Source organism: Telmatherina bonti (assembly GCF_933228915.1).
Source record: "Telmatherina bonti genome assembly, chromosome: 8".
NCBI classification, from domain to species: domain Eukaryota; kingdom Metazoa; phylum Chordata; class Actinopteri; order Atheriniformes; family Telmatherinidae; genus Telmatherina; species Telmatherina bonti.
Window position 1 is genome coordinate 33,217,594 of NC_136626.1, and position 17,010 is coordinate 33,234,603.

General features: G+C 40.2%; 1 protein-coding gene across 2 annotated transcripts in view; it reads right to left on the reverse strand.

Annotated features, from left to right (window-relative positions):
• Positions 1–15,308, reverse strand: part of gabrg3 (gamma-aminobutyric acid type A receptor subunit gamma3) — a gene marked incomplete at both ends in the record, with an annotated part of 76,815 nt that extends 61,507 nt beyond the window's left edge. Inside the window, 2 exons of one of the 2 annotated variants that reach the window (XM_079244862.1) lie at positions 15,004–15,149; positions 15,256–15,308. In XM_079244862.1, coding sequence (XP_079100988.1) covers positions 15,004–15,149; positions 15,256–15,308 — 199 coding nt within the window. Of the gene's footprint in view, positions 1–15,003; positions 15,150–15,255 lie in introns of those variants that run through there. The other variant, XM_079244863.1, reaches the window with a different exon arrangement.
• Between the last annotated feature and the right edge of the window lie 1,702 nt (positions 15,309–17,010).

Consider the following 17,010-nt stretch of genomic DNA (forward strand, 5'->3'; position numbering starts at 1 on the left):
GTTACTCTCTGATGATGGCACACCACTAATTGTCATGGGAGACTTAAATATTCACATTGGCAAAACTCAGGCGACGACTTTACGGATCTCATCAACTCATTCAGTCTCAGACTAGCCCAGACTCTTCCAACACGCAAAGCTAGCAATGCTCTTGATTGGGTACTGACCAGAAGCTGCTCCACAGCTGATCCGTCAGTCACCCCACTGAAAAAAGAATATTAGAATAGTATGGTGTGAATATTAACAGACTAAATGTTAGTAAGCCTTTTAGTTTTTGTTTGTTTGTTTTATTTAGGGTTTTTCTTTGTTTTGTTTTTGAGTGAAACTTTGAAACCTAAGCATTGCTGCCATGTTGTTCTTACAGTTAAAAGGTTTCGCTCTGGAACGGACCTTGTAGCTCTTTCCAAATTGATAAGCAGTTATTATTTCTCCATGAACCAACCAACAGCCAAGACTCCTCCTTTTATAAAATGATCATAACATAAAAAATAAGAACGAAAATTAAGTTAATTTGATCAGCAGCATCTAGCTGTAACTTACGAAGCTCTAGGGTTGGATGTAGTTCCTGTTCAATCAATAGCAACGGTGTAATATGTTGTTCATCTTAAGCTGTATTTAAGAGAAAAAGACTTCTACTTTGTATTTTTATTAACACTGAATGAATGTAGTCAGTCACTGTAACTTTCTGAATCTGACAGACACTGACACTAACCAACCTAGTTACTAGGTAACGGCTTAAAGGGCCGTCTTTAAACAACACATTCCTTTTGTCCTTTTGTTCTTCTTTTATGCCATTTGAAGCCTGTTATATTACTGTGATGAGCCAGCTTTAAACTGCTCAAGATTTGACATTTTGCACAATAGAGAGAAAAAACAGATGGTAATTGTTAGAGGATTTATCCACATTCATTAGAGCGCTTTTCTTTAATTGTCAGTCTTTGCTCAGTATTTACCGTACAGTTACACATCAGAATTACTGAATTCCTGCTAATTCATAGCAAGAATCCTGCAGCATCTCAAATAAACAGGAAAAACAAAGACACTTGGCATCATCTCAGTGAGAGAAGCTGATTTCGGGTCTGTAGATGCCCTGTTACAGCAGTGAACCAAATCCATCAAAAAACATTTTATCCTAGAGAATGGCTGCAAGAATCCCATTTGATATATGATCAAGCTTCTACTGAAGAAAGGCCACATTGGCCGCAAGTATGTACCAGCTGATGCTGTACAAAACCCAGAAAAACAACAGAACCAATAAAAATAGAGTTTTTCATCTTGACTGATGCCAGTGTACTTATCTCAGAAGACTCATCAGAAAAGTCATGTGACCTTAAGCCTAGTGTGTGCCAGCGTATCTGCTCTGACTTTGTCCTATTTTTTTGGGACCCTTTTATTGGGGTCTCAGTTTTACCAGTCAGTCATTTTCTGAACTGCTTAGTCCAATTAAGGGTCACAGGTAACTGGAGTCTATCCCAGTAATCACTGGCAAGAGGCAGGGTCGACAATGATCGATTTTGTCTCTGTTGCTTCTGAAAATAAAGCTTTGATACATTTATATCGACAATATAGTAATCAATACACATTATTAGGCAATACTGAAGGAAAATTGGGGGCAAAATTAATGTATTCGCACCCCCTCCCACCAGAACCTATTCAACTGGACTGACTGCGCTGAGCTGAGCTTTTGAGGGCTACGTGAACCGTGACTGCGTGTCAGCGAGTTTAAAGAGTGTCGTAACTCTCTTTCTAGATGGCACTGGTCGCAACCAAGCGGCAACTTGGTGAAAAGTGAAGCCAGTGTGGAAGTGCCAAAAATTGCAGTTCCCCCCTCATCCACTAGGGACACCAAAACATATCTCCATAGACTCCAATATTAAAAGACCAACTTCACAGCAGAAATAAACCTGTTTACAGCCTGGTAAAAAAAAAAATCCACTTTAGGTTTAATAGGTCAGGTTTACCTTCATGACAACTTCGGGGGGAGTGATTTGTTTTTTTCTAACTACCCCATTTAGAAGTAATTTCTTTTTTTCTTTTTAAAAAAAAAGTAATTTCATCTTAAATTAGAGGCATGTCCTTTTGACTGACAAGTACCCAATATCCTGCTAAAAGAAGGGCGAATGTACAACAACTGTGGTTTTTAGCAGATTAACAAAGACTTAGTGTTACCCTGCCTACCTCCGTTAGCTGGTTAGCGCCTGTTAGCTCCTGGTTAGCTCAGTTAGCTCTTTGCTACAGGTAGGTCGGAGTTTGCTAGATGTCAATCATCCACCCCAACTCTCACAGCTCTACCTCTGCCCATTTTTGTACACATGATGCTGCAAAGATGGCAACAGTGGGAAGATGGAATCAGGGGGAAATAATACAGTTAACAGTTAAGTGGGTGGGCAATGGGATGCAGATGAGGATGGCTGGGGTATAGGAAGGGGCATATTAGTGGGGGCAAAATGTGATGGAGTGTGCTTGTGTAAAAGGAGTATGAGAACGGATGGAAGGGGGGGCTAGTGGGTGTATATGTGTGTAGAGTGGAGTATGCGATGGTGTGTGCGTGGGCGTATGGAGGTCGAGGGATGGGGTCGGAGGTGTGGGCACGCATAGGGGGCAGTGTATAAGGGGAACTGGGGTGGGTTGTGTGTAAAGCAGAAGAATGTGTGAATAGGGACTGAGTAGGGAGTGCGTGATGAGTGTGAGGGGGGGATGTTATGGGGTGTGAGAATGGAGTGGGGGGGTGGGGGAGTGCAAGATGGGGTGTGTGTAACTGACAGGATAGATAGGGTGTGTGTAGGGAGGGAGTATATGTGTGTGCGCACATGTGTGTGCGCATGTGTGTGCGCATGTGTTTGTCTGTGTGTGTGTTTGGGGCTGTGTGGTTGGAGGGGAGGGAGGGCCTTGGTGTACGGCCAGTGAGCTTGGGTGTGGTCTGGCTGCCGCTCGGTGGCGGTCTGGGTTTCCTGCCTCTCCATTGGCGTGGGCTACCCTCTGCCTGCAGAGGTGGGGGGTTGCTTTCGGGCTCTTGGGGCCTTGGGGCCCGCGCTCTGTCTGCTCTGGGTGGCTGGTGCCCGGCAGGGCCGGGCTTTGCCGGGCCAGGCCCGCTGGGGCCTGTTCCCCCTGACCGTGGCCGAGGCAGGTGAGCCGTTGACCAGATCTGCACACACTGGAGGGCTTAATATTGAGTCAGTGTTGTCAACAAACTAGCGATTCAGCCTCATCGTTCTCACCAGTTATTTATGAACAGCACTGGTTCATTTTTTTTCCCCTTGTGGTGTAGAATTAACCCGAATTATATTTCATTTGTGTGAGTAGTAGGCTTGTCCAGAACAGGCAGGTACGAGCATGGCGAACATAGTAACAAAAGCACACTGCATTTGTTCTTCAGAGAGGCGTGGGGGAGTGTCATTTGAGAGTGTGCAAATAACTACTCACAGACATCAACTCATTATTTAAATGTAAGGTGTGAAAATGAACAGTATCTTCATAAATAAGAAGGGTTTAAGAGGCTTTTGGTGGATTATGTTAACGGGCATATCAAGGCACATATCTGCTCAAAATAATCTCTCACAGAGATAATCCCAATTTTGGATTTTTAATATGGCACAGGTAACAAACTATGGTCTACTTCTCAATCAAAAATATTATTTTGTGGAGCACTACTTTGTACATTTCAGTGTTGGGTTTTTATGGTATCATTACTGTGAATGAAAAAGGGGGCTCTGATAAAAAAGGTTTGGGAACCACTGAGGTATAACATTTACCTGTAAACTATTCAACAACTTATTAGCAATTAAATTAGCACCTAATGCTATGATTGCAGGCACCACCATGTTTAGCACAGACTGACTGTTTTGAAAATAACAGAAAAAGACGTCATCATTAACAGACATCATGAATCTGATAACGGACAATTATCTGATTTCATTCAAATGTCTGGTTTCGAACGAGCTCCCGTTACGACTGGCGAAGTGTGCAACGATACCAGACTCTGCAATTGCTGGTGGAAATTCTGTGAAGCACATGAGGGAGCAGAGACAGTGGAGGGGAAGCCTGTTGGCCATTCTTAAGACGTTGCATCTGCCCAAGGGGGCTCAGCCTGACCAGTTCTCCCAATGAGTCCTTTCTGTTGAGGGGAAAAAGATCAGAATGAAAAAGTCATGAAACCCAAAGCGGATGGCACTTGTGCTCTATTCTCCACAGTGGTGTAATGGTCCCTCAAGAAGTGGCTAAACTCTAAAAAAGTCGTGCCGAAAAACACTGTTTCAGAAAATGTGACATGTAAGGCGTAATGTCTTCATCCAAAATTGTACTGGTGTTGTACTGTGATGAATATCCCAGCAACAATACTGTCATAGCCTTTTTAAAAGTATTTTACTAATAATTTGCTCACATGTTACTTTTAAAAAAAAGAAATCTGCACATTTTCACCCTTCTGAACTGGTCAATATTGTGGATTGAAATTCAATGTTCTTCCTCTGAGTTTAGAACGAAGTCAGGTTCTACTTTTTAATCAAGAAATCCTGAAAATTTGATACTTCAGAGTCAAAATTGTAACATGTCCTGATGGGTGATTTTGGGACTGAAGGGGCAAGATCCTGAGAGATCTTTTAGGCTGTGGGTGAAGAGACAGCATCTCTTTTCCTTTGAGCATCTTCAGACAGTGGTGGAGGGGCAGACTGGGCATCAAGCTAAGAGGCATACAGACCTATATCTTTATTGTGCTTATGGTCAGGCTAAAGTCAACGAAGCTACTGGCTAACTGCGCCAGTGTAGCATCGGCACCATTAGCCGAGCTGCTGGTTGATGTACATTCGTGGGGACGTTTCTAACTGTAAAAGCAGCAGAGGGTTTAGAAGTGGGTATACTCAATGCTGGCTAAAAAATATCTGGGTTTACTCCATATACACTTATAAGACTTAAGTGATACATAACATTGGCATTGTTTGTTTCCATTAGGACATGCCTTCTCCAAAGCAATGGGGATATTTCATCAAAGCCAAGCCAACTTCGATACAATATGCTTAACTGACTGAAGGGGATCCCATCAAGCTCTTACACATCTGCCTTCCCAAATCACTCCCTGGCATGTTGGTGTTAGAGATCACTGTTTATTTGCAACCAAACCTCTTAGGTCAACCAGGAGTTAATCCTCAAAGGGTTCAATATCTACACGAACAATTAAGTCAAGTTTAATTTGAGATGAAAACGAAAGCCATTCAGCTATCTCTGTAGTGACCGAGGCCAAAGTACAATCACAGGAGTCACTGCAACTGAAGCTGAAATCTCTACCAATATTTGAAAAAGACATTTCAAACAGCTTTCTGAGGTAGAAATACTCCAGCAGAGCCAAAAGTTCATAACTCTGAGAAGCAAAGGAGGCATTGCACTGCACCATTGCAACTGAGTTCAGACGGAGACCCACAAGCACTGCATACAATCTTTGAACAAGGTTGATTTTCCTCATTTTCCCCTTGATTCCCTTCGATAACCAAAGCATATGCTTTGCTGATGACCCTTACAGTCCTGGACAACCCAACCATGACTAGGGGCACAGATCAACCAGTTGTCCAAGACATGCCCAAGAGATGCAAGATCTTTATACCGGACATTTGGAGGGAAAGAGAACCTAGTACCACCTCATTAACAGTCTTGGTGACATAGAAAGGTCAAACAGGGAGAACCCCAAAATGACAAACCTTTGATTGAAATGCAAACCACATGAACTGTCTGTGGTCTGTACAGACAAGGGAAGCAAATCACTCTACTCTGTTCGTGGAGTTAGCCTTCTCGGGTCCAGGATGGGCTGCAGGCTGTTGTCTTTCTTTGACGTGAGAAATGACAAGTCTCAAATGTCTGATTGCCTTCTTCTTCACAAGGGTTTCAATTTCTTTTGACAAAATCTGTGCCTTGATTGGCTCTTTGACTAGTCACTTGGAAACAAGGAAGGGAGCAGGTACAAAAACTGACTTTCCATAAAAATTCTGCAGCCTGGTCCATGAAATGGTTGAAACTTAAACATTCCTTTCTTCCTAAACTTCAATTATCACAAAAGCACAGGCAGCCAGTAGGGGACATAGATGCTTTTTAGATGATTTCATTCATCATGTAACATTTCTCAACATCACTCATACGATAACCACTTAACATTCAAGCCATCCAGTGGAAGTCCCTCTTCCTGTTCACCCAGACTTTTAACAAGTCATTTTTAATGAATGCCACGAGGACAAGGTCAAATGACTTTAGCACGCCGTCTGTCATCACAAAGCCAACGTCACAACAAATGGCTCTCTAATTTGACTCATCTGTGACCTGCAGCTCAGGGAATTTTTTAAAAAAAGGCTAATTGATCAGATTCTGTGTTTCATTACTGCCTTTAGGTTCATTCAGTCACGCTTAGCTGTGTTTTAATGTGTGTGTGCATTTGTGTTTGTGAGCAAAAGAAAAAGACGGGAAGATCTGAAGGTCCCTGAAGTAGTTTAGTGAAAAGGTCACGGTGTTTTGTTCTCACAGAAACATTTACTACATCAGTGGTTGACAGATGAACAGCACAACACATCAATAAAACGCGAGTTTCCTCTAGTCATGACATTCACATTTTCTCAACATTTAATCTAAAACCAAATTATTTGTGAAAGGCAGCTATGATGGAATAAAGCAACTCTAAACACACTGCACAACAACTAATTTGTGCATTTCATTCATTAAATCTGAAATAAATATTTCAAACGAGTAGGCTGGAAGTGGTTTCCATTACTTTCTAAGTCATATATGTTTACTCATTTTCAATTCTAACAGAGAACATGTCATTATTATGGATGTCGGATTTGTTTGGTACTTCAAATATCAAACATTGATTTTTTTTTTTATTCAACCCTGTGGAGTCTTTTACCAAAGCTAAAATATCAGTTACCATTGCTCTGAACCAAACTGTAAGAATACAAGTCTTTGGCTAAAAACTGAGCAGCCGTTGGTGTGGTTACCTTGTTAACCTCACACCAGTTTGTCCACACAAACACTAAAAGGAGATTTTTCAACCTAAGTTGCCTCCAAAACACAACAGTGTATAAAGTTGAAGTTGAATATGTGTGTGTGGTGATTTAGCCCCACCCCAACACCTATTCTGGTCAATCAGAGGACAGACAAAATATTACTGCTTCTGATAGATAATAAATGAAATGGGGGGAAAAAAACAAAAAACAAAAAAAACAACTACTTTTTTTATATTGGAAACTCTCCAGTTAGCAACTGGTTTAAAAAAGAAAAAAAAGTTAAAAAAAAAAAAAGATGCTCAACAGATACAGAACAAGGTTAGCTTTTTCCAAATGTTAGTTTGGTAAAGTAAGTTTCATGAGTGTGGTGAGATGTGATGTATTTGTTTCTACTCATTCTACAAACAACAATGGTGGGGTCGGTGAACCGCCATGTTGCTTTAATGCAAACATTTCTCCCAACAATATGGACGTTTTGCTTTCATTCTGTGTTTGTAAGTGCTGCATGCATTTTGGTATTTTCCGGGAGTGACGATATGCATGACTCTGCCAAGATGGCGATGGTGGGAACCACCCAATCTTCTTTGCTTACTCTTAAAATCTTGTGGATTTTTTCTGCTATTGGATTTAAACCTGCGGAAAGTCTGCAAAACAGTAGAAAGTGAGAGCTCAGATGGTAACCAATGATATTGTTGCTGCACCCCCCTCCCCCTCAACCCCCACCTCTGGCCCCAAAAGGTAGGTAATGTTACATTGCATTTATGGTTTTTTTTTCCTGTGTTTGTTTCTTTCTTTTTTTTTGTGTTTACAAGTTGACATATCCCTCCCGGAATAAAAACAAAAAATTGATAGGTGTCTACGACTGGACGACATGGACGGCAGTAATTAACTGAGCTCAGCTGAAAACAGCCAGCATGGATCATGGAAGTCAGGAATCTCAAATAGGAATTGTGTTTTAAACATGGTATTAAGTTTTTTTATCTGTGTAAATTGTACAAACGTGACGTAATATAACATCTAGTACACAGCTCGAGAATCCAATCAACTGTATAAATGATGACAGATTGAATTTATTAAAGATTTTCACTTGTATATGAGGTTTTGGTAAATGCAGTCAGGCGGCGTAATTTTGATCTTTTACATCAATTTGAAAGTTTTCTTGGAAAAACCATCAAAATAAAAATGAAATAATCAGACTTCCCTTGCGTACCCTGGTAAAAGTCTGATTCCAGGAACCCTCGCCGGTTTCTAATTTTTTTAAAACTTTCAACACGTTTTGCAAAAAAATCTCAGCTATTCTCTGATACATCCATCCTTTTATTTATCTCCCGTCTCCAGTATGAAACGCAGCACAGAAAGCATGATAAAAGCATGTTGTTTTGGTGTTCTTTTCCTAATGGGCTTCATTTTAAATTGATGCGCTGCATTACCAAAATTATTTGCTGTAGTTTCCTTTGTGGATAGAAAATGTTCCCTGAAGGATCATCTATGAAAACTTTGCACACATCAGTTGGGTGTTTTTGTGCCTTTCTGTCCGTGGTTATGTGTTTTCTGTCCTTTGTTTCCTGTCATTTTCTGTCCTTCCTGGTTCAGTATGGAGCAGGCTGAGATCAGGCAACGAACATTCAGAGTGTTTTGTAAGCACATCAGTTAAATTCTGAGCAGAAAATACTTTTTTGCAGAGAATAAACTGCATCTGAGCAAACAAGAAAAATCTGTGCACATAGGTCTATAGAGATAAATGAAGCTTGATTCATCTGCTACCTTACTGTTCTCTGCACATTGCAACACACAACACACTTGCTAAAGTTCGTGCAGTGCTATAAATGTACCACTGTTAGAGCCAGTTGCAGGCAGGACAAAGTCATCCAGACTGGCTGCTTCAGACATGAAAACTGAAGAAAAATATGTCTGTCAGGTTGATTTCATGACATTATGTTTTTAATATCCCACTGCACTATGTAGGCTACGCTACGCAATGCTACGCTACTGTACGCAATGCAATGTGAACCTATCTGTGAACCATGTTTGAGGTTTTCTGCTGCCATAAAATTCAGAATAAGTTAATCTCATTCAGGAAATCATGAAGTTGCTCATTTTCTATATTTGCTGTGTTTCTACATGTTTTCTGTCTCTTATTTGAAATAAAACAGGTTTTTATCAGCTTTTCAGGTCAATCCATTCTGTCTTTACTTGCACCTAACATTGCTCCGCAGCTTGAAATTTAAGCTGAGTCAAAAAATACAAAATGCAAGCGAGGCATCGCTGTCTGTTTACACCAAATAGCCCAAATGGGGCATGTTGCTAACTGATCAATTATGTTTGTCCGTCTATGTTTGAGAAAGCAAAGGATTTGGTGTGCTAAGGCAAATAAAAGCACCTGACATCAGTCCAAGGATGACTGGATGTACAAGAAACACCAGATGTGTTAAATTAGGTGTAATGACTGAGGGGAGGGTTATTTATTAGTCATAATGACACATGGAGAGGGTGAATGGGATCATCTTTCACAGGACGGAGTGTGTGTGTCAGGTCATTGGCATCTGCCCTTCAGTCCATCCTGTGTACCAATTACAGGTTGTTTGTTTTCTGTCACCTCTTCACCCAGACAAAACAACAGATTACACCACCTGGTATCCATAGTAACAAACATTGTATGCAAGACAGAGGTTATAAAAGGGTTAAAGACTATGGGATGAGAGGAGTGCCAAGGAAGTAAATAAATAAATCAGCTGAAAAAAAAACAAAGAAATGAGAAAACAGATAAAAGCATTTAGATAATTTTCAGTCAAACATGATGATTTATTGTTGTAATTATAATATAAATGGTGATACTGACTAAATAACATCCTCACCTTTCCTCTCCTATCCTCCCCTCTACTCTCTTCTTCTTTCCTCCCCTCTTTTCTCTTCTCCTGTCCTCCCTTCTCTCCTCCTCTCATCTCCTCCTCTCTCCTTTCCTCCTCCTCTTCTTCTCCTCTCCAAAACAAAAATAGTAATGAAATAAAATTATTTATTTGAGAATCTTTAACATCTAATCACTATCAAAGCAACCTCTGTGTAATATTTATGTGTTACAAAATATTTTATATTTTGTAGTTTGTTTGTTTGTTTTTTTTTATAAATAAATAATTGATAATTGAGTAATTAAACATTTAAAGTTTTTAAAATCTTTAAAACATTGAATATTTGGTTGTTATGTGCTGTTTTAAAGGGAAAAAGAGAAGAAATACTGATGCATTAAGATTTTACAGCAGTTTTTTGCACATGTACTTTTTAGACAGAAAGGTCCCCAGAGAGTTTTGTCAGAGTACAAGTCAAAAAGAAAAAAAATTTCATACAAAATTAAAATAATTAAGGAGTATTAAAGCTTTGAAGTTTGAATAAAAGACAAAAATCCTGAGTAACAAACAAACGAGTTATTAACCATCCATCTGAACATGAACGGTAAAAGCAATCAAAGAAATGAAAATGATGATTTATTGATTATTCAAATGGGAGCTAAATCAGCTGGCTGCTCTGTTTGTGTTCGACTTGTTAAAACCTTAAACCTGCCCTAAAATCCTGAGCTGAGAGTTTGACAACACAACTCTGTAAAACACAACTTTTGGCTCTTAAAAACCAAACACAACCAACTTTATTCTATTCTGTTCTACAAACGCTTTTATCCAAAGCGACTAACATATGCGAGAGAACAACACAAGCCCAAAATCAAACAGTAGAGGACATCGTAGGAAGGTGCTAGTGGACTGTCCAGTTGGACGCAGGTCTTTACATGAAGTGCTACAAGCTTTCTTTTTGTTTTTGTTCTTTTGTTTTTATCCCTTCCAACGCCACAATATTACCTATGTTAAAATAGAAGAAATTAATACCATAATGTTTGTTGCAAAGACCTGGGCTAAGTTCTCCAACTTTCCGACAAATATAGCTAAACTTAGCAGTGCACCTTAAAGAGCTGAGTCTTCAGCTTGCTCTTAAAAGTAGACAAGGACTCTGCAGAGCAGATAGATTTTGGGAGATCATTCCACCATCATGCCACAACAGAGGAAAAGAGTCTGGCTAGTGATTTAGTTAAACGTATTGGTGGTAACACGAGGCGCCTTTAACTGGTGAAAAAGTAGCTGTCGAGAGGGAGTGTAGGTCTGGATTAGGGAGTGAAGGTAGATGGAAGCCGTTTAAATTATTGTTTTGTAAGTCAGAAGCAAAGCTTTAAATTTGATACGTGCTGCAACCGGAAGCCAGTGAAGAACGATTAGCAGCGAAGTGACATGATCTTGTTGGGGTTGGTTGAAAACCAGACCTGCTGCGGCGTTCTGGATCATCTGCAGAGGTTTAATAGAGCATGCAGGCAGACCTGCCAGAAGGGGATTGCAATAATCGATACGTGAAGTGACCAGAGCCTGAACCAAAAACTGAGTTGTGTGTTCTGTCAGGTACGGTCTGATTCTCTTGATGTTGTAGAGAGCAAATCGGCAAGTACGGGCAACCGAGGCAACATGGACCTTAAAGGTTAACTCGTCTTCGACCATGACATCAAGATTCCGGGCAGCAGGCGTAGGAACAAGTCCGATAGAGTCAAGCTTCACACCTAATTGCGGATGTAAGGAAGGATTGGCTGGATAAACAATAAGCTCTGTCTTGGACAGACTGAGCTGAAGGTGGCGAGATTTCATTCATGCAGAGATATCAACAAGGCAAGCCGATATTCTCATTGAGACAGTTGTGTCATCTCTGTCAAATCTCTGGACAGATGAATTGCTTCACATCCTCAAGGTAGGCTGGGTGATGAATCGGATTTTAATCTCAATTACGATCTGGGTTTTCAACGATCATAAAAATAAAAGTGTGTGATTATTTTTCTCTCTGCAGTTTCCTCTCCTGCTGTCTTCAGCTGCTAATCGAGCGTCTCTGGCGTTGCAGCGCTGTGCTGTAAACTCCTCCCACAGCCGCTTTGCTTTCATTCAGACACTGTTGCCAACTTGGCGACTTTCTCGCTAAATCTGGGGACTTTTTTTTGTTAAAAGCGACAAATCTAGCAACTTTTACTGAAGTTATTAGAGACTTTTCTGGTGTTTTGGCGACTGACTTGAAGGCACATATTGTTCTGCAGTTACTGTAAGGAAGGAGCAGCGGGAGCCTCTCCCGTCCTAAAGCACTCCCAGGCGGCCAGTCTCAGTCGGCTCCGGCTGCAGGTCAATGTAGAATAACTGCAGTAGGTTGTGGAAGTTCACCTAAACATAGTTTATACCATTGTCAGTGAGAACTGTCTGCATTATTTTCATACACATAGTTCGGCACGTTAAACACTGTAATATCCCTCCGTTACGGAGCGTTACCATAGCAATGCATTGATTAGCTGGTTCAGATCAGCCGTCTTTTAACAGGTGAATGAGAGAGACGCGCTGCAGTCTGACAGCGGTTGTTTGGCGTAAAACATACATTGAGGCCAACATAAAATAGTTCCTATATAAGCGGTAAAAGCGGATTAAACAACGCTGAACTGTGCATTCGACGATTATAATCTGCGACACGGAGTCGAGAACACCACGACATGCATCGTTGTCTAAAAATACTGGATAATTGTGTTAAATAATCAAGATCTCAATTTCAGTGAAAATAATCAAGATTATAATTTTTTTCATAATCGAGCAGCCCTATCCTCAAGGTGATCAGTGAGCATCCACTGATCACATGTTGCACACATTGTTGAGCTGCAAGATTTTGCCTGCATGTTGAAGCGCTGCAATAACAGAAGACGCTGCAGCAGAACTGCAACGGAGAATATCGAACGTTTTTCGAACAGACTGACTTTCTCGTGTCAGAATACTCTGAGACGGAGTGTCCACCTAGATCAGTATGCTTCGTGTGTTATCCGATGCGGGATTATGGAGGATTTTACAGTGGCTGAAGGGGAAATACAACATGGTTTCCAGCGCTATTAGAAAAGTACGTATGAGGAACTGAATAGGAATAAGATGGAGAAGCATCAAACCCACACCCAAACAAGCTGATGGGAATGTTGAAGTGTGACAGTGTTGTTCTGATCTCGGGTTGGTGATGCGACTCCACCCTGGCTGAAGACAAGCTGCACACCTCAGACAATCTTACTAGAAGGATCTGAACTTTGATACAAAACTTTTACAGCATCAACCTTGCAATCAAACCCTGACACTGATGTTATGATGAAGAATAAAGATGTAAATTAGCATGAAGTGAGGTAATTACTGTTTGATGGATTCGTTCTAAAATGTAGCGATGCTTCTTGGTAGTAAATTCTACCCGGTTGAAAACCCTGTGAGTGAGCTTGCTACATCTTCGCTGCCAAACTTAGCTTATCGTGCTGTTGACTCTTGCTTTGTCTTGTTCATTAGATGATTAGAGGCTGAAGAAACAAGGCATATTGGCTATTTAACAATATCTTCAGACAAACAGGACCCTCAGTATCATGTGGAACAAGCATACACAAACCACAACAGCCTGGTGCTTCACCACACCGCTCAGAGGTGCCATCCCATTTTTCAACCAACATTGCTCAGCCGTCAGTCACTGTGCTTGTTTTACTCACTGCAGCCAAAGCTGCCCAAGTCATCAATGGGGTTGAGGTGAGAACTAACACCCAGTTCACTCCCAAATTCTGTAGGAAGCCCACTCTGTAAAGACTACAGTTTAGTCCCAGACTGACAGGAGATGTGAGTTTTTCACCAGTTGCAGAAATTTATCCGTACATCTCTCTGTGCATCAAGATTCCTCCTATGATGGCAAGTCTTGTTTTTTCTGTTTGGGAGATTCAGTCCCACACCATCATATCACCTCCACCAAAAGCTGTTACCATGTCGGTGCAGCACTCAGGATGATAGTCTACACTAGTGTTTTTCAACCACTGTGTCGCACACTAGTGTGCTGTGAGAGATTGTCAGGTATGCCCTGAGAAATGACTCAATTTTACCTAATATATCTAAAAAGCATCTCTGTGTTCACCCAAACAGGCCCCAGTGAAAGATAATAAAATTCATTCCTCTTGTGTTTATCTGATTTCTATTCAAGAGGCTTTGACGAGTTGGACTTTATGTTAATAATACAGACTTTTTTATTTCTTAAAACATTTTGGTTTGTGGTGTGCCTTGTGATTTTTCAGTGAAAAAAAGTGTGCCTTGGTTTAAAAAAGGTTGAAAAACACTGGTCTACACATCTAGCTCCACAATCCTGCAGGTTTTCCACATATCCCTGCTCCAACACACCTGAGCCAAACTAACCAGTCATTGTGCAGAACTATGTTGGCGGCTGGATCCATTTAATGGAAGCCAGGTGTGTCGGAACAGGGATACATGGAAAACCTACCGAACAGCAACCCTCTAGGAATGACTTTGGACAACCCTGGCTTAGATAATATGTTTCGCATCAGCAAAGAAGATCTGGTAAGTTTTTCATAGCTGCAACACACATGCTCAACTTTGCTGCTCCTCCCATGAATGCATTTCTTTACTCATGTGGCTCCTTTTTAAAGGGAAATAAATTGGCTTCCCAATGTTATAACGTTCATTACCAAGAAGCACATCAATAACAAAGACATAATCAACAAAAACCTCAATTTCTAACAAAGTTTTTGACATTAAAGTCAAATGAAAAAATTAAACCACATATACATATGTATATATACATATGTGTGTATATATATATATATATATATATATATATATATATATATATATATATATATACATATGTGTATGTATATATATATATATATATATATATATATATATATATATATATATATATATATATATATATATATATGTATGTATTCACATTGAAATCTTAGTATGAACCCAATTGGTCTCTTAAACAGCTTTTTCAAATGAAATAATGTCTGTGTTTAGTATTTCTGCAATCTGGTCTGCGTTGCACTACAGAAATCAGCATTTGTAGACAAATTGAACTGTACAATCACTCTGGCCGCTAATTGACATTTACTTTTAGCTATTTGTCAAGTGAAACTACATGTTGTAGAAGTGACTCTCACCTCCAATATCCGGTCTCAGCTTCTTGTCATATTCTTTGAGTAAATTATTAAGTATTTCCGTGGCGTCGGTTTCCTGGGATTTAGGAGCCAACATCTGTTTTACAGTCACATCCTCATATTCCTCCTCGTACTCCACTGTCAGAGAGCTGCAAAGGTGAAAATAAAGGAAAGTACTGAAATGTGCAGCGTGTTCTGCAGGCAGAAGTTTTCTGTCAGACGCAACATGGCAGGAAAACACACACAGACTCTTACCAGGTGAAAAGGAGCGAAAGAAGTAAGACACAAGCCAGTAAACTGGACGTCATATTCTCGGATGAGGAAAACAAGTAAAGATATGTGAGAGGACGGTGCGTGTCAGTGTCCGCACGCGACGGTCAGAGAAGGAGGAGGATGAAGAGGAGAAGGAGGAAGCGCTCTTTCATAGTTTGTAATCCATCAAACGTCTCAAGTTGTCTGTCGCTTTCCAACTGGTGCCATCTTCTGTGGTGGTTTCTCAGATAAACGAGCATTTAGGGCACCAGGAAAGGTTTGCGGACCCTGCTGGTCCTTTACGCAGGTGCGCGCGCACTGAACGCATTCTTCCAAAACTCCTCTGCGTCATTCTGGAGTCGTCCCACCTGCGTGGAAACACTTTTATTTAAAAACATATAATCCTCATAAGCAACAACATCAGTAATGACAACAATGAATCTCCAGTATCAGTTTGTCCGGCGTCACAATAAATAGTTTTAACTTAAAAAATTAAATGAAAAATCTCGGTTTTAAAAAACGTCTTAAATGTTGCATAAAAAACTAATTAAACATAGCTATTTAATGTGTACTTTAAAGGGACGGGGCGTGGGGTGGAAACAAATCTAAAAAAAAAAAAGCTATTAAAAGGGATTCAATATTTAATCTATAACTGTAGTTTCTGCTTTTTGTCGTCGTTCAGGTATAAGTAAAACCAATTGTGGCTCCTCTTTCTTCTGATTGACAGTTCAAACAACCTTTTATTTTTTTTTTGTAATTCTTCTTAGTTTGATCGCGTTGATCAATTCATTTTAAAAGACATTTTTTCCACTTGTCTGGTTGTAAGGCCGTACTACCACCACCAGGGGGCGATAATGCCCCGACGTCTTTGCCAAATCAACATGAAACCTAAATGTTTCCCTCCAAAGTCCAGCCAAAGTTGTCAAGCTAAACCCTTTGATGCTAGTGGTGTACAATTTTTAAAAAAAAGAAAAGAAACATTATAAACTAAAGTCCACATCCATCAGACACATATGTGGCTGAATGAATGTATGAATGAATGAGGTCAAGCGCAACTCTTTGGTGGACAGACATGTTTGACAATTTCGGAGGAGGTGAAATGGGCAGAGTGAGATGGGATTTTAAAGATCTGATAGTACAGTTTGCTTAATAAAACACTGGGAAATAAAATTGAGGGTTCATTTGAAAACAAACAACCTTATAACATCTAATAAATCTACACTTGGCATCAGCGTCACATGTCCTATCTGAAAATTGGTCACTTTGGGTCTACAAATACCTTAATGCAGTCTGTGAGGTGTATTTCAAGGTGAGAAGATGGAAATAAAACATTAACATTGCTTGATCATTTAGAAATATGAACCACAATGAGCTCCATTCCTTGTCAAAAGCCTTCCTATCTTTCTACTTGATTTATTAATTGAAATTGGTGGTCCCTGTTGTAAAAGTGGAGGAGACTAAGGTAAGGATGCTGTACTTGAAAATCATCTAAATGCAGCTGGGACTTATCAAAGGATGAACACGGATTGAGTTCTTTCACTTACAGAAAGCTGGAATCGTTAAAAAGTCCTTTTAAATAAGCAAGAGGAGGATTCGGTTTGTCATTTGTTCCTTTTCCAAACCGGCTTCATTCTATGGAAGATCTCAAAGGGCTGCCTGGCGGCTACCAGGAGAGCAGCAGGGACAGAATTATGTTCCTTTCTAGTCTTACATATGGGTAATATTTCATAAACATCCTGCATTTCCAGCAACACACGT